The sequence below is a fragment of the Oryzias melastigma genome, linkage group LG16 (assembly GCF_002922805.2).
Source record: "Oryzias melastigma strain HK-1 linkage group LG16, ASM292280v2, whole genome shotgun sequence".
Taxonomy (NCBI): Eukaryota; Metazoa; Chordata; class Actinopteri; order Beloniformes; family Adrianichthyidae; genus Oryzias; species Oryzias melastigma.
The window spans coordinates 28088618-28106193 of record NC_050527.1 but is presented as its reverse complement, the minus strand read 5'-3'; the positions used below and the strand labels follow the sequence as shown (position 1 = coordinate 28106193).

Genomic DNA, 17576 nt, shown 5'->3' with positions numbered 1-17576 from the left:
GACGGTCCCTGAAGTACACACAAACAACTGCGTAGCACGCGCTCAGTTCCCACAGCAAACAGGAAGTAAGTGATCGCTGACATTCTAGAGCTGAGACAAAGTCACTTCTTACCGTCTGGATCTCCTACAGATGGATGATAAATGCTGACAGGTAGACATGCTTCACACACAGAGCCTGAATCTCACCGGAGCTTCTCCCGAATGAGCGCGTGCATCGCTATTAAAAGTCCGACGCAGCGCGCGACTCAGACGCTCAGCGCTACAGCCTCTTCAAATGAAAATATAATATCGATACTTGGTGAGAACCCATCGAGAATCGATCGCAGGACTAAATATCGCGATATATCGCAATATCGATATTTTGGCACACCCCTACTATTTAATGACATATATGGCATAATAAGTGATCAAATTAGCTTAGAGTCGATATAAATGATAGAGGAGAAGTGCCACGATAGACACTTTTCTATCACCCACACGATACACGTCGTCATATCGCCCAGCACTCCTCTGATCGAGTATGGGGGGGCCACAGCAAAAGAATGAAAGTAAATTCTAACATCCAGAGTTTTTATTCCTTTGTTTAAGACAGTGTTCCTCACTCCAGGTCCTCGAGAGCCCCCACCCTGCCTGCTTTCCAGATCTCCAAGTCCTGCCAGCTGCTGATTCGTTCAGTCAGATGTCTCTACATTCTGATTGAATGAACACACCTGGTCCAGGTAATCAGCAGCAAGCAGTACACAAAGAGCTGGAAAACAGGCAGGGTGGGGGCTCCCGAGGACCTGGAGTGAGGAACACTGGTTTAAGATATCATTTCCCCGTTTTTATGAAGCATTCCGTTCATACAGGTATCCTGAGGTTTATGTTTGAGTTCAGATGTCACTAATGTTTTACTTTAAATAGGTCTTTCTGAGCTAATATTTTCAGTGTTTATGTTTTTAAAATACTTCATATATGTTTTATTACTTATGTTTGGAAGCTATTAAACATAATTATTTAATGGCTTTTATGTCTACCTCATTTGGTTTGGGTCTGATTTAATGTCAGAAACAAATGAAGGAAAGAAGCTGCAGAATTCATTAACTATTGTCCTAATTGTCTTTATTTTAGTAACTTAAACGCTTCCAGTTTAAAGAATGATCTGATGAATCGACTATTAAAATAATGGTTTGTGGCAGCTCTACTGATGACTCTCTTTAGATTTAAGGCGCTGCTGTGGTGTCGGCCGTACCGACATCCTATAGCCTCCAGAATCGGCCACATGGGGGAATCACATGACTGCTGCACTGAAACCCACAGCTAGCAAAGTGAACAAGAAACAAACGTTTGAAAGTTTCTTTGCTCAGACTCAAGATTCAGAGACGGAAGGAAGAAATCTGCATTTAAACGGTCAGAACCAGGAGGTCCACTTTAAATAAGGATTTACTGCTGTGTTCTGTGTAAAGCTGCCATAAACAATGATTTTAATGGTTGAGTAATCACCTATTATTTTTTCTGATTAGTCGACTAATCGGGTAATGCACAAACTGGATGTATAGCACACACCTTAACCATCATTAGCTTTAAACTAACTAAAAACTAGATATATAGCATCACCTGTGATAATGCTAGTGTGAATGCTGTACGCTGAATTTGGCCTCTAAGAACGCTTTAGCTAAAATGTTAGTTAAATGCCAAATTAGCCTAAAAAACTGAACAAAAGTCTAAATTAGCCAAGATAGCTAGCATGCAACTGAAATGTTAGCTTAACTCCAACATAGCCTGAAAAACCTTAATAAATGCCAAAACAGTCCTAAAAGCTAGAAGAATGTCATAACTTTCAACTTCACGACATTCCGACTTCATATAATATGAAGTAACGACTAATCAACCATTAAATTAGTCGTCGACTATTTTAAGTCTATTAGTCGACTAATCGTGGCAGCTGTAGTTCTGTGCAGCAGCCAGCTGTGATTATCAATAAAGTTTGATTGATGTTACTGGAACGCTGATGCTAATAGAGCTGCAGCAGTAGATTCATGCTATCATGTTCAGACGATAACCGTCTTTTTCTGTCACGTTTATCCGTCTCACCTTAAAGGTGGGGTTAGGCTGAAGTTGGCGTCTGATTTGTTTGCTTCTGTTGTTCCCGTTAAGGGAAACGTTAAAGTAAATCTTCGACATGAAAATGAGTTCTACTCCAAATCTAGAGTTAAAGGTACTTTGAACTTAAATGTGTTCATTTTGATGCAGCAAAGCTAACTTGCACACGTCTGTGTCATTATAAAGATGTCATAAAGATTTAGTGCAAGTCTGTATATCAGATGAAGTAGTGAGGGGCGGGGCTTGACAGATCATGAACCTTTAAAAACATTTTGACATCGTCAGATCAGTAAGGAGGACGTGGTTGACCCTGCAGGTACTCACTCCTGAGGCTGGGACCCCACCTGGCCCCCCATCTGTACTTGTTCCTGAAACTCCAGAAGCCTGGAGTTGTGCACGGATGACAGGTCCAGCCCAGACGAGTCCAGACGCTCCTCCTCCTCCTCCTCCTCCTCCTCCTCCTCGGCTGTTTTGAAGATCACAGACTTGTGACAGCTGCACACCACAGTAAAACACTCGATAACTTCTTACTAAGACCTGGTCGCTGGGCGTGGGGGTTGTCACAGTCGTCTCACGGTGACCTGTGTGACCCCCCTGGACCCTGCATCTGTTCTGCATCTTACCAGTGACAGCGACGCCCTCCTCTTTGCCACGCCCACTCTGAGGAGTCGGAACACCCCTCTCCTCCTCCTCAGATGAGGGGGGGGCTGGGCTGCTGTGGTGGAGCGGGTCAGCAGCTGAGTGAAGCTGAAACCAGACGAGAGCATGGCAGCTGTCAGAGTGTGTACGGCGGGTGGGCGTGGCCACATGCAGGATGCTCACCGCTGGTTCAGGGAGACCGCCGTGGATCCTCTGAGGTGCAGAGAGTCTGGTTCAGAGGAATCCATCTTTGTTCTTCTGCAGGAAACCTTTACACCTGCAGGACCGAGAGGACATCAGACGAGCTCCAGGTGAGCTGCTGCTCACAGTAATGAGCAGGTCCAGATCCTGGTTTGATCTGATCAGATTATCCTGAACCTTTCAGTCACACGTTTGCTTTGTGACAAACAGAAGAAGTTAAAGGGCATACAACATGAAAGATCTACTCTTCCGTGTATCATGTTCGTCCCACCCTATAAACACCCCCACAGAGGTACTTTGATTAGGGATGTCCCGATCCGATCACGTGACCGGAAATCGGGCCCAATCACGTGGTTGAAGACTCGATCGAAATCGGGCTCCGTTGTCCGATCAGGATCGAATGTTTTATTTGTTCTTATTATATTTCAATCTTATTATTCCACATGAATACTCCACTAGAAACCTGAATGTCATGAACGGATCACAAATGTTATTCCCGGGAAAACAGTTCAAGCAGAAGACTGATGTAAACAGTTCAATCAAGCTAGCTAGCCGATCACTGATTCAGACTTCCGGGATCAATAACTTTTGAAAACGCTTTAAACTGACAGCTAGTGTCTCTAAGCAACAACCTCTAAAGGTATTTCAACAGAAAAAAAATGTTTCTTTTTAATGTGAAGCTCTTCATGCTGCAGACAGACGGCTACACAGCAGCTGCTAACTGCTACATGCTAGCACCGTGATATAACTCCTTAGGACCCGAGCTGTCCTTTGATATGCCTGTTTGATTTATCTGACAGAAACAACAGTTAAGAAAATTAACTACTCTGATAAAACCAAAATGCAATGTCTTAAGAACTTAAAAAATAAGCACATAATCCTAAAAAAACAAAACAATAAATGAAAATTTATAATGATATCAGCTAGTCACAAACACTTATCACATTCACGCTAAAACAAAGTCATAATTTATTTTTAAGAATTCTAAATGAGGACAGGAATCACATTTGGTCAATAATGTTCAATAGCTCTAAAGATGTTAAAGCTAAAGTCACTAAACTTTATCACATGACTAATTATCACTTATATAACAAGAAAATGGTATTTTTTTTCTAGTTTATATTTGCTGTATTTTTACTTGTTTATTAAAGCTACTTCAAAGAAGTGTTTTAAGTTTTTAATGATAAAAGGTTAATGAAATATAAAGAAGGGACAACACTAATCTGTTTATTCAATTTGTTCATGTTTTAAGTGTGTTACAAAAGTATCGGATCGGGACTCGGTATCGGCAGATACACAAAATCCAATGACTCGGAATCGGATCGGGCCCAAAAAAACCTGATCGGAACATCCCTAATTTTCATGCATTCACACATTTCTGAATAATCCTCTAAAACACCAGCCCCTCCCAGCCCAAAAACCAGCAGGTTCTCACGATGGGATGTAGACCGCTGAGACCAGGTCCTTCCAGGAGCAGTCTGCACTGCCAGCTCCGCCCCCAGGCTAACACAAACGAACCTAGCAGATCAAGCTAGCAGTGATCTGCTGGCTTCACGTGCTCTCCTGGTACCTGGTTGTGCACAACCGTGCAGACTCCAGGTGTCTGCAGGGCCTGAAATTCACTTTGTTAAATGGGGGTGGGGGGATATAACCCTATACTTGCTTCTCATGAGATGAGAGATGAGATGAGATCAACTTTATTCATCCCCGCAGAGAAATTCAGTCGTAGAAGCAGCAATTCATAACAATGAAAAGCACAAAACACCATTAAACTGCAAAAAGATCAATACAAAATTCAAATGATCAATAAAATGTAACTAACTTATAAATATAAGTAGTCATAGCAGCAGAATATATATAAATAAACAAATGTACACACATAGCAGCAGTAGTAAAAGACTATACACACATGTACAAAGATGTAAAAAGAGCCTAAGAAAAAGCTCCAAGGTGTTTTCCTTTCACCTTCCACACATGGAGGAGTCATAAAGCCTAATGGCAGATGGCAGGAATGACTTCCTGTACCGCTCCTTAGAGCAGCGGGGCTGCAAGAGTCCACAGCTGAAGCTGCTTCTCAGTGTGTCCACAGTTTCAAAGAGAGGGTGGGAGGGATTGTCCAAGATGGTCGGCAGAAATTATGAGCCCTCCTCCTCTCTTCATACCGCACGTGGTGGTGTCTCGGTCCGCTCGCACAGTGAGGAAGCCGGCGATAGAAACGTTAGAGTCCGGTATCAGACCGTTGAGCCATGTTTCGATGAAACAGATGAAACTGGCCTCCTGGTACTCCCGCTGGGTCCGTGTGAGCGCCTCCAGCTCGCCCATCTTATTGGCCAGGGACCCGACGTTCCCCGTGATGATCGCGGGGACGCAGGGTTTAAAACGCCGCTTCTTCATTCGCCGTTTAACTCCCGCCCAGCATCCACGGCGTCTTTTCCGAAGCTCCTCCAGCAGTTGAGGCTTCACTCCGATTTGGGAGGATGGTGGTTTTAGAGTCAGCAGCTGATCGATGGTGTAAACAAAGGAGGAAGTCCTCTCGGCGTGGATGCAGTGAGCCAAAAGTAGCACAAAAAAGACGTACAGAAGCAAAAATACATTAAAAAGTACGAAAATAAGGCAAAACGGCAGGAGCCGCTTCTACTTGCAGCCGCCTGAGGCAGCGCATTTTTCAAAAGCTCACGTGGGTGTTTCTGCTCTTTGGGGGGATATTACTTTTGAAGCGCAGATCGCCTGCAGCGCAGTGCATGCTGACTAGTTTCTGTCACGCTGTCACGAAGTATTGCGTGAAAAGGGCGGGTTCAAGGTGCTTTTCTAAGCCACCGCAGCCAGAAAATAGGTACTGCGCTGGCTTCAAGCCACCTTGAGGACTACAAAACAATGCATTGTGGGAAACTGTGTCCATACATGTAGTTCGACGTGAAATAACTGGCGCTAAATGAAGGACATTGGTGTATTTTTTTATTTAAAATTATCAGACAGGTTTAATTCATTTCACGCCAGGACCAATAAAAAAGCAGTCCTTTAATTTTTGTGAGAAGTATATATTTATACATAAAATTTAATGTAAAGTCACTTTCTAAATATATATATATTAGGGCTGTCAGATTTGTCGCGTTAAAAACGCATCAATCTGACACGTGCTTGACGTTGACAATTTTTTTGACGCATTAATCGCAGACTTTCTCATACGTGCCTTTCCATACCGCGCTCGCGGGCGTCCCCCCTCTAGCTCACCGGCTGCTCTCACACTAGATCACGGGCGGGTCTCCAACCACCGAGCTGCGAGCTAAATCCGGCCGGCGCTAGGACCTGGAGAGCTCCTGCACCCTAACCCGGCTCCGGTTTGCGTCCAGTACCACGTCTGGTGGTACCGGCTCGCGTCCGGCGCCGCGTCCCGAGAGCTGCGGACCCCCGACGTTCCGAACAGCAAGCGCACCGGGGGACGTTTTAAATGTTCTGGAGGTTTAAGCGTGATCCAGCCCCAGCATAGCGGTCTGTCTGCCGGCATATTCATGGCGTGAGCTCCGCTGGACACGTCGCTGCATCGAGCTGCAGCCAGAGAACGCGGCGGCAGTAACAGACTGTCAAACTATCCACAGAGTATCCCGCTTTTCTCAGTCTTTAATGTTTTAAAAAACAAAAGTTCATTGGAAATGATAAATCTCTATTTCATTTATTACTGTAGTTCAGCAGAGGAGGAAAAGATTTGGTCCTGACAAAAAATGAACATGAAAGTGTTATGGAAATGTTATTTTTGATGTTTTTATTTTATTTTACTGAACGTTGATTGAAGTTTTGAATTTAAAATGCCCTTCACTTGCACTTGGGCTTTTGTTAGGCATTTTATGTTACAGCCTTTTATTGTTAAGGAAGTTTATCTCAATACAATGTTACAAAATAAAGTATTTCTGATGAAAACTATTAATTTTGTAATTCTTGTTTTCATAATTAATGTAGAACTGCTAAACTCCACAAACCACACATTTTTTTCCTTAAAAAAGGCCACATGTAATTTTGCGATTTATCGCGAGTTAACTCAGGACAATGCGATTAATCGCGATTAAAAAATGTAATCGCCTGACAGCTCTAATATATATATATATATATATGTGTATATATATATATATACACACACACACCACATTTAGTTTTACATTTAGTATTTTTGTTTTAATCCTACTTTTCTGTCTTGAATACAGAATTTAACTTAACTCCTGTTAACTTAATCCGGGATATTTTAACAGTAAGTTGACAGAAATTTTGTAGTTGTGTATCATACGGAATGGTACAGCTCCTCCATAAAATCACCAACCAAAGTTTCATCTTCTTCACTTTTCCAGCTTCAGCCTGAATTAGACGCAGCCGTCTGAGGAGCGCGAGACAAACTTAAAGGACCTGGTCGTATTTTCAAACAGAAAAAAGATCGAGCTGTTCACTTGTTAGGATGGTTATTTATTTTAAATACCGCTGAACGCGCTTCTCACGTGGGACTTGCAAAAACAATGACTTGGTCCCACCTCTGGAAAATACACGATTTTATAACAAACATTTGTAGAGTTTATGTAGCTTGCTAGCTGCATGCTAAGCGGAATGATACAAAATGGCTCCGCGTGCGGCGGGAAATGTAGCAGTATGCATCTGCCGTAGCCAGTGGGGTGAAAAGAATTTCCATCACTGTCTGTGCTGGTCACACGAAATACGGGCGAACATAAGTTAAAAAAAACACTGAAAACAAAGAAAAACACTGAAAACAAAGAAAAACACTGAAAACAAAGAAAAACACTGAAAACATATCTGTGATGAACGTGGCCGCGTGCGCCGTCAGCGACCCGCCGACATTTCCGTCCCTACCTGTAATATTCTGCTCATTAACAGATTCGATTCTTTTCCGTCAGTGGGTATGAACTCTTGAGTTCTGTACTCAACGTTTGACGGTGGAACGTTTTCTCCGGTACACGTTAACGTCGGTGCTGAGCGTTAGCTAACAATGCTAGCTCCGGACCGCGCGCACCTCAAACTTTGATGTTGGCGCCAGAATCATCCAGAAAATCTCACCTGTCCTGCTGCGAGGCGCTCGAGCCGGTGACCTGAAGCAGGGACGCCGCGTGCGTAGATCCACTACCGGACAACTTTTCTGCGAACATCCGGCCTCCGCACTGAGTCCGGGTCCAGAATGTTCCGCGCCCGGGAAACCGGAAGAACCCGGAAACCGCTGATTTACACATAAACCTGATGGGGAGTTTTTTAAAACGGAAACTCAATATGAAAGTTTGCAGCAAAAATATGATTTAAGGAGAAAATAAAAAATGAAAGTCTTTTGGTTTGAGAATAACATTCTGTCATCTAAATAAACAGAAAAACATGAAGGGCTCATTTAGAGATTCCGTGTCAGACTGACAGGATCGGAGGCCGCTGTGGTAGCCTGAAGGTCAAGAGGCCACCTAGTTTCTGCTGGTTCTTCACTGCAGTATGAGGACGCATCCATCCACCTGCTGGTCTCACCTCTGTCCGTCCATCTGTCACTCGTGGGGCAGGAATCTCCAGCTCCACATAAAACCGCATCTTTCCACCAGAGCAGGGGTCTGCAACCTGCAACCTGCGGCTCCAGGCTCCACTCAATTGTGGCTCTTTTCTTAAAGAAATATTGAAAAAAAAGTTTTTTAAATGTTACAAAGTAACTATTAACTATTAAAGTGACAAAGTAGTAAAGCCAAACAAAGTCAACTAAATTCAGGTGAAAATACACCACTCTTTTTGTTTGTTTGTTTTTTAAAGGAGCCATGCGCTGTCAAAATACCAAGACATCCGCGCGCGCATGTGGCGCATGGGCGACACACAAGAAAAGTTTCCCCTTAGTCCTTCAAAATAAAAGCCCCATGATGCTTTTCTTTGTTTCAGGAAATCTTTCAGTGACCTCCAGCTTTCACAGAGATGACTGCAGTTTTTTGGCTTTATAACCATTAAAAACACGGACTTTCATGTTTTTGTTTTACAGAAAATCCTTCCACAGACCCTTTCCCTCTCTCATGTCTCAGTCACGTGCTCTTTCTGTTGGTTTTTCCCTCGCGCAGCCGCAGAACAGCCGGCATGAATGGGAGCAGCTGGGTGCTTTTGTTTTGGAGGGACAAAGAGGTCAGCCAACTTCCTGTTATGTCTGGCCGTCTGTGGAGCGTGACACCCCCTCCCCCTCCCCCACGCAGACAGTCTGGGTCGGACGGACGACACGCGGACACACCGCCGCGCGAAGCTCCGGACCCGCGGACTCCCAGCCCAGCAGAGCCGCGCGCCGCGTGCCGCGCGCCCCGTCCCGGTGAGTGCCGCTGCGGAGCCGCGCGGGCTTTCAGCCGACAACTGTTGCTGCTGGCGCGCGCCCTGCCCGCCTGTCTGAATCGCGGTTTAGAGTCAGCCAGGCGGCTGGAGCATCTGATGACGTCACTGATCGATGGCTGTGACATCACTGGGCCGTTTAGGCTGTTATTATGGGATGTAGTTCGGCTCGGAGGGAGGGAGGTCTGAGGAGGTCAGCAGGAACCGTCCCAGCGGTCTGGCCCTCGGGGGCCGGATCCTCTGTGGGATGGGGGGGCAGCACCCAGGTGGCCCGGCCCCCACCTGTTTGTTTGTTTGTTTACTTCCTGCAGCCACGAGCTGAGGTGGAGCAGATGCGCTCTGAACATCACTCCTGATGGACCACGTTTGATGAGGCGTTGGTGGGTGGACACTGAGTTGCGGTGGCTCCGCCCCCTCAGCGCTGTAGAAGCCCACGTCATCCACCATCATACCTGAGCAGATGCTGCCCTGCTCCACCTTTGTAACATCACGGGCTTCTGTCCTCAGGTGGCCATGTCGCTGCTCGGCCCCGCCCCCAGCTCTGCAGACGCCTGCCTTAGCATCGTGCACAGCCTGATGTGTCACCGGCAGGGGGGGGAGAACGAGGGCTTCGCCAAGCGGGCCATCGAGAGTCTGGTGAAGAAGCTGAAGGAGAAGAAGGACGAGTTGGACTCGCTCATCACCGCCATTACCAGCAACGGCGTCCATCCCAGCAAGTGCGTCACCATCCAGAGGACGCTGGACGGCCGGCTGCAGGTAACCCCCGCACCAGGTGAAGCTGGGGGTTCATTACCCCTGGGGGAGGATCGCGGTGGGTCGGCCACACTGACACCTTCAACAGGAAATGCACCCCATCCGGCGCGGCCTCCTGTGGTCATTTGAGGCCTCGTTTGTTTGTGATCTGGGACCGGGGTGGTGGTGGTGGTGGTGGGGGCATTTATTCTTCTACCTGCCACAGCAGACTGACGGTGGGCGGGGCTCCGGTCTGCTGCTGAGTCAGAGTGGGATAATAAGCGGGCTGCAGAGCGCAGACTGGGTGTGACCCGCCCACCTGACTGCTGCTGTCTGCTCTCACAGGGAACAGCAGAACCTCCTCAGAACCTCCTCAGAACCTCCTCAGAACCTCGCTGGCATGTGCTTGACCCAATAGCTGTAGACAGAGTCCAAAAGCAAACAAGAATCACTGAAGATCCAAGTGAGAGGCTCAGAACCTTTCTGGTTCTGGTGCAAAACACTCGGGTCGGGTTTCAAAACGGGTCTCTGGTTTCACAGAACAGAACTTCTGGTTGAATCCAGAGAGGCAGAAAGAGTCCTCCAGGAGGGGGGGGGGCTCTGGTTTGTTTTGTCTGAAACACAGGAAAGGGGCGGGGCTAACTTAAGCCAGACGGAGCGGGAACTTGTGTGTCAGAGTGTGTGTGTGGGAGAGAGTGTGTAACAGTGCGTTCCAGAAGCTCCTCCTCCTCATCATTGTGTTGTCATGAAGTCGACTCAAGTGTTTTGTCTGCAGCGTCAGGACTGCCCTTCAGCTGCACCCCCCTCTCACCCCCCGTCTCACTCCGCTGTAGGTGGCGGGCAGGAAGGGCTTCCCCCACGTCATCTACGCGCGGCTGTGGCGCTGGCCCGACCTCCACAAGAACGAGCTGAAACACGTGAAGTTCTGCCAGTTCGCCTTCGACCTGAAGTACGACAGCGTGTGTGTGAACCCCTACCACTACGAGAGGGTGGCGGCCGCTCCCCCCACAGGTACGCTCTGACTCTCAGGCCTCATGGGGTGGACTCCAGTAACGGTCTCGCCCCCCCAGGTCCTCACGCCATGATCAAAGAGGAGTTCATGCAGGACTGCCTGCAGCTGGACCTGCCCCCCCACCCAGACCCTTACGGCATGTATCCCAGCATGCCCCTGTCTCCTCCAGGTGAGCGAAATGTCTGTGGGGTGCCGCCCCCTCATGGACAAGCGTTACTCTGCTGTCTGTTCTGCAGGGAGGGGCTCCATGGCGTCCGCTCAGAACGCCAGCGGGATCTCTGGGGGGTCCGCTGACGAGGCCTCAGAGGGGTCCGGTCTCCTGCAGATCATCTTGCCTCGGAACCGCGGAGGTCAGGCCTCTCCACCGGTGTCCCCCCAGTCTCACCACACGGTTACCCTCAGCTCGCCATCGCCACAGAGCCCCGACTTCAGCTGCCCCCCCAAACCCGGTACCGCCCCTTAATGACACGTTACCTGCAGGAACGGACGCAGCGTGACCTGTCTTTGTTCTCCCTGCAGCTACCTGGACCGGAAACAGCTCCACCCCCTACACGCCAGCGGGACATCACAACAGTGGGAGGAGCCACACAATGCAACCCCCGCTACATCACCATCATGGCCCAATGACCCACTTCTGTACGCGCTCCTCGGCCGGTTCTGCACCGACACGCTTTAGTTTCAGACCAAAGCAGATCAAATGGCGTCCATCAGAACCCGGACAAATGATTGTAAACGGAGCGGTCGAACGGCGTCCATCAGAACCCGGACGAATGATTGTAAACAGAGCGGTACCGCGTCCATCAGAACCCGGACGAATGATTGTAAACAGAGCGGTCGAACGGCGTCCGTCCTAACCCGGAAGTCGGGCTTCCTGCAAACCAACCCTCCAGATTTTCCAAGTTTATTTTCCGTTTTGGAAGGCGTGTTTTTTTCTTTATTTGGTTTCAGCCACTCCGTACTGTTAGCCGTATATTAACCATACAGTAGCCGTTCATTAGCTCTACATTAGCTGTATGTTAGCCGTACCGTGAGCCGTATAATATCAATACCATTAGTCATAACATTAGCTGTATGCTAATTGTACATTAGCCAGATATAGCCATACCATTAACCGTATACTAATCATACATTAGCCATACCATTAGCTACACACTAGCTATACATTAGCCGTACCATTAACCGTACCATCTGGACCAACATTGTGGCCATGAACAGTGAAGTTAGGTGGGCGTGGCTTTCTGTGTTTGTAGTTTGGTTACTTTTCAACAACCCCAAATGGAAAGAGTACATTTAAACTGTTGTGTAGTGATTGGACACTAGGTGGCACTATCTACATTAGTTTTGGATCCAGCTCCTGCCATTCCGTTTGTTCTGTCCTAGACATGTTTACATTGAAAGTAGGGTCATCTGGACCCCATAAGAGAGCCTGAGGGTTAAAGGTCGTGTTCTACACCGTTGTAGACCTCTCAGAGTGGCTACATCCTCTGATCATATATGACCTCCTCACACCTTCTTGTTCCTGCAGGGTCGCAGCACCACAGCGCTCCGTACCCACAGCCAGTGTCCAACCATCCAGGTGAGCATCACGTCCGGAAGTGAGCGGGTTGTAATCCGGACCGTCGTGCCCAGGTTCTGTCCTCCTGCTTTAGCTCCGCCTCTCGCCTCTGCTCCGCAGGCCCTGAATTCTGGTGCTCCATTTCCTACTTTGAGTTGGACGTTCAGGTTGGTGAAATCTTTAAGGTGCAGTCCAGCTGTCCGCTGGTGACGGTGGACGGCTATGTGGACCCTTCAGGAGGGGATCGGTTCTGTTTGGGTCAGCTGAGCAACGTCCACCGCACCGCCGCCAGCCACCGGGCCAGGTGAGCCTCCACGCCGGGCCTCCTCGGATCTGACCAGACAGGTTTGGACGAGTGTGACGTGAGCGTCCTGCGCTGTCCTGCAGGCTCCACATCGGCCGGGGGGTCCAGCTGGAGTGTCGAGGGGAGGGGGACGTGTGGATGCGCTGCCTCAGCGACCACTCCGTGTTCATTCAGAGTTACTACCTGGACCGGGAGGCGGGCCGAGTGCCAGGAGACGGCGTTCATAAGATCTACCCCGGAGCGTACATCAAGGTGACTTCATCGTTCTCGGTGCTGCCTGTGCGGCTGTCAGTCCTAAGCCCCGCCTCCAATTCCTGAAGGACGAAGCAAGTGTTGCAGCTCCTCAAATGACGACTGGGGGGGTCTCAGACGGGACGTTACTCGTCCTGACTGGGGGGGGTCTCAGACGGGACGTTACTCGTCCTGCAGGTGGCGCTGCTCCAGTGTCTGTCTGATTGTTTCTGACTGGTTTGTCTGTCAGCTCAGTCGGGATCTGGAGCTCGGAGGTGACTCCCTCCAGATGGGGGCGGGGCTTCCTGCCGGAGACTGTGTTAACCTGCTGTGTGTCTGCAGGTGTTTGACCTGCGGCAGTGCCACAGGCAGATGCAGCAGCAGGCGGCGGCGGCTCAGGTGGCGGCCGAGACTCAGGCGGCGGCAGTCGTTGGTGCTATTCCTGGTCCGAACAGCGTGGGGGGCATCGCACCTGCAGTCAGTGAGTATCCCGCCTGTGTTTACGGACGTACAGGTGACACACATGGACCAATCAGCTGTGAGCGTGAAAGTCTGTTGTTGTTTATTGTTTACCATAGACTGAGAACACCTGGTTAGAGGTTCCTGTCTCACCTGCTCACACCTGAGCTGTGATTAGGCACTCCTCGCTTTTGGAGGCTCCACACCGAAGCGGTTCTGTTGGTGGCGGTTACATTCTGGGTTCCTAGGAGGCATGATGCCCCTCGGTGACCCCATAAAGGACGGAGAGCTTCCTGGAGGTCACTTCCTGCTCCGTTGATCACTTCCTGTCATTATAGTGGAACAAAGAAGTGGGCTCTGGTTCTGATCTGGACCCGAATGGATCCTAACAACCCCCTTCAGAAATCACTGCTCTTCAGCCCTTCAACACTGAGACGTGGCTGGTGACGCTTAAGCACAAAGCCTTCAACGTACTGTAACGTTTCAACCGTTAACACGATCATTCTCGCTGGATGAGCCACTTTTGGAACTAGAAAAGTTGCATTACCTGCGATAATGCTAGTGTGAGTCGCTGAAGATGCTAAAGCTTTTGCTAAAAATGGGGACACGATTCACGTTAATGACTGAAAATGCAAAAATTTTTTGAAAAAATCTTAAATTTGCTAAAAGACTTGAAATGTCATTGAAGAATATGAAAGAGTGCTAAAGTTGACCTAAATAAATAAAAAATTGTAGTAAAATTGCCTAAAAATCCTCAATACATGCCATTTTTGCAAAATATTTAGTGTGTTGTTTAAATACGAGCTTAACTCCAAATTAGCCCAAAAACCTCAGTAGATGCCAAATTACTTTAAAAAGTTAGCATATTGCTTAAAAAGAAGCTAAACTCCAAATTAGCATAAAAACCCTCGTATATGCGAAACAGCCAAATGTTTTGAAAATTACTATAAAGGATGAAAACATATTTCATTATCTTATTTAAAGGCTTGTTGGTAATCTGCTTAAAATGTTGACATTTGAAGACTTTCTCAATCATTTCCTGTGGGGCATATTTCGCTCAATATTCAAAAACTATAAAGTTTATGTTCTTCAAGTTTCAGCTTATCCCTTTCGGGGTCGCCACATCCTAACAGCACCCACTGGTTCGCGTCAGTGATTTGGCAGAGTTTTTACGCCGGATGCCCTTCCTGACCCTGAACATGACGGGCACAGGGACCCAGTGAGGCAGCAGCGTCAAGGGTCTCCCCTAAGGACCGTCTGGGTGGAGATCGGTGGACACCCCGGGGATCGAACCCAGGGCTCCTGGGTGCAGACCCTGTTACGTCCACAAGTGTCTAGGGCTGGATGGTTCGTAACATAAGAACTCAAAATCAGTTAAGTTTACATTTTTTATTAGATATGAAGTGGAGGACGGAAGGTAGGGACCAAGGTTGGACCAAAGGAATTAAAATAAACAAAACACAGCCTGGCTATCACTACTCTAAAACAAAAGTCTATCTGACTTATCTAAGAAATTGGGGTCAAAACTTACAGGGGGTGGCACCAACCAACTTACCTAGTGTGTTTAACATTCGACAAGCTACGTGAGGTGTACAGGGCACCCTGTCTTACCTGTCCACAAACCTCCCATACACTCCAACAGAAAGCAAATGAGCTACACATGAATCAGTTCAGCGTAGAGCAAAGGAGGAGCCTCCTTCCCAGAGATCTTGCTCAGCTTTTATGCCATCCAGGTAGCCGTCTCTGGAGCCTGATTGGAGTGCTCGTCATGTCTGCCAGGTGTCTCCAATCAGCCAAGGTGCAGCTCAGCCCATGCAGAGGAAGGAGGGAGAAAAACAATGAAACTCTGCATGTAACAGACCCTATACTGAGCCATCCAGCCGCCAAAAACTATAAAGTTTATGAATACCAGAAATACAAGCAGTAACGCCCTGAACGAGCTGAACGCTTCGATACCAAGATCACTGAAAGAGTGTGATTGAGCTGAAGAACGTACGGAGGAGCACTATTGTGTGAATGCTGACTGAGCAATCACACAATCACCGTGTAAAAGGTTGAAAGTTTCAGTAAATCAAAGCACTGAAACCCTGGAGCTCTGGAGCTAAAGGGTTAACTGTTTCCAGCTCCACCTGCTGATGGTCTCACCTGTGTTTGGCTCCTCCAGGTGTGTCGTCGTCAGCCGGGCTGGGCGTGGACGACCTGCGCAGACTGTGCATCGTGCGTCTCAGCTTTGTCAAAGGGTGGGGGTCGGACTACCCGCGGCAGAGCATCAAGGACACGCCCTGCTGGCTGGAGGTTCACCTGCACCGGGCGCTGCAGCTGCTGGACCAGGTGCTGCACATGCTGCCGCCGCGTGAGCAGGCGCTCTGATGACCTCCAGGGTCCAACAGCAGACACCAGAGGCCCTGTGTTCTCCCTCCAGCAGCAGGCTCACCAAAGCGGGCCGCCATAGCGCCAGATCCCGTTTCCATGGCGGCATATCACCTGAGCAGGTGTGTCCTGCATGTCAGCAGGAAGGGAGCATCAGTCCCCTTCAGTCTTACAAACCAAACCGTCTCGGTCCATGTGATTTCTGTGTTCAGAGCGGCAGATCCGGTCCGGTTCCAGCAGCTCCAGCTGCACCAAAGGTCAAACCGACTGTGAGCTGCTGGAGGACGTGAAACCGTCATGTTTTATCCTGAAAAGACAAAAAGCATCGTGTCTGCTGTTGTGTCCCGTTAGGGATGGTGCGCACATGCATTCATGCATCGGGGGGGGTCGGTCTGGACGTTCAGGCCTGAGGACAGCTGAACCGGAGCGTCGGTGAGCCGCCAGAAAAAGGAGGAGGAGTTTATGATCACATGATGTTCAAGAGAGAAACCTTTAAACCAAATTCAAAGTGTATTTATTTCTGTGATGAATCACATCTTACAGCCACTGAGATGAAACTGACCGATTTATACGGTTTATCTTCTGTTGATCTCGTTGTCTTTTTTTAACTTCCATAACATTTAAGAGCTTTTATACTGAAAGGGGTATGATTGTGTATCATGATTATTCAAACGTTCAGCCTAATAAACGTCAGATTCCAGCTGCTCGTCTGACTCCTCCCTCTTCCTGTTGCAGACGATTGAGGATCTCGGAGGTACCGAGGTCCTTCAGTGCAGATCGGTATTTCAGTGGAACCAAAGAAGGACTTTAACGTATGCGTGTGCACGTGCACATGCACGGGAGGAACTGAGCAGCCTAATGAAAACAGGTTGATTAGAAATTGTGTGATTGCTTAGTCAGCATTCACACAATAGTGATTCTTCAGCACATAAAAACTCAGATTTCAGTAATCTCAAAAACGTTCAGGACGTTACTGCTTGTACTTTTGGTATTCGTAAACTTTACAGATTTTAAAATATTTAGTAAAATATGCCCCATAGGAAATGAATGAGAAAGTTTTCAAATGTCTACATTTTAAGTAGATTATCAACAAACCTTTAAATATATTCATAGGTCGTGTTTTCGTCTTTATAGTAATTATTAAAAGATTTGGAGTTTAGCTTCTATTTTAGCACCAGGCTAACGTTTTTGAATAATTCAGTTTAAAGAGGAATTTTAGGCTATTTTGGAGTTTAGCTAGTAATCAAGCAATGTGTTATTTTTATGTCTAACTTGGAGTTTAGTTCATATTTAAGCAACACACTACATATTTTTCCGTAATTGGCACATATTACCGATTTTTAAGCAATTTGGCAAATTTTTGCCAAATTGCTATAGCGCTCTTTCATACTTTTAACATTTCCAGTCATTTGGAAATTCACTTTTCTTCATTCCCATTTACTTTAACTGGGGGGGGGGGTTACTTCCATAGACTTTAAAAATAATGGACAGATTGAGCCATGAGGTCCCCCATTGGAAATGCATTACTTCCTCTCCTCGCGAAAGTAGGCCGCCGCTTTCACCGTCACTTCCTGAAACTGATACCGCCATTTGCAAACAATCTTCAGCGATTGGTCTGAGTCATAGCTGAGTCATGAATCTACAGGAAGTACTGTCGCCAATCAGGA

At 47.6% G+C, this 17576-nt stretch overlaps 3 protein-coding genes across 11 annotated transcripts in view; 2 read left to right on the top strand and 1 right to left on the bottom strand.

The window, feature by feature from the left end:
• Positions 1-8728, bottom strand: part of LOC112136592 (protein DEK) — a 35705-nt gene extending 26977 nt beyond the window's left edge. For 2 of the 8 annotated variants that reach the window (XM_036215791.1, XM_036215793.1), the window contains exons 1-5: positions 8422-8726; positions 7975-8148; positions 2905-2998; positions 2706-2829; positions 2427-2548 (exon numbers count right to left, since the gene is read on the bottom strand). In XM_036215791.1, coding sequence (XP_036071684.1) covers positions 2427-2548; positions 2706-2829; positions 2905-2998; positions 7975-8148; positions 8422-8701 — 794 coding nt within the window. In that variant the 5' untranslated portion in view covers positions 8702-8726. Of the gene's footprint in view, positions 1-2406; positions 2578-2705; positions 2830-2904; positions 2999-7770; positions 7949-7974; positions 8149-8421 lie in introns of those variants that run through there. The other 6 variants (XR_004949290.1, XM_036215792.1, XM_024258389.2 and 3 more) reach the window with 6 other exon arrangements.
• Positions 1-17576, top strand: part of sostdc1a (sclerostin domain containing 1a) — a 441057-nt gene that overhangs the window by 327084 nt on the left and 96397 nt on the right. The gene's annotated exons all lie outside the window — the stretch shown is intronic.
• On the top strand, positions 9007-16609 carry LOC112136593 (mothers against decapentaplegic homolog 4). 2 transcript variants are annotated; one of them, XR_002917383.2, is made up of 12 exons: positions 9007-9229; positions 9754-10002; positions 10812-10989; positions 11049-11159; positions 11227-11439; positions 11510-11626; positions 12516-12566; positions 12666-12849; positions 12933-13101; positions 13423-13561; positions 15704-16031; positions 16122-16609. XR_002917383.2 is itself a non-coding variant. In XM_024258397.2 (11 exons), exons 2-11 carry the CDS (start codon positions 9760-9762, stop codon positions 15907-15909), a joined length of 1611 nt encoding a protein of 536 aa, XP_024114165.1. In that variant the 5' UTR covers positions 9007-9229; positions 9754-9759; the 3' UTR covers positions 15910-16609. The 2 variants fall into 2 exon arrangements, 1 of the variants encoding a protein (XP_024114165.1); XM_024258397.2 differs by having other exon boundaries at positions 15704-16609.

Bases quoted from the DNA above. Each gene is read 5' to 3' on its own strand.
- LOC112136593 (XM_024258397.2), top strand. From the start codon at position 9,760: ATGTCGCTGCTCGGCCCCGCCCCCAGCTCTGCAGACGCCTGCCTTAGC. The intron at 11,627-12,515 runs GTACGCGCTCCT...TTGTTCCTGCAG, and splicing joins TGGCCCAATGACCCACTTCT to GGTCGCAGCACCACAGCGCT. The intron at 12,567-12,665 runs GTGAGCATCACG...TCTGCTCCGCAG, and splicing joins GCCAGTGTCCAACCATCCAG to GCCCTGAATTCTGGTGCTCC.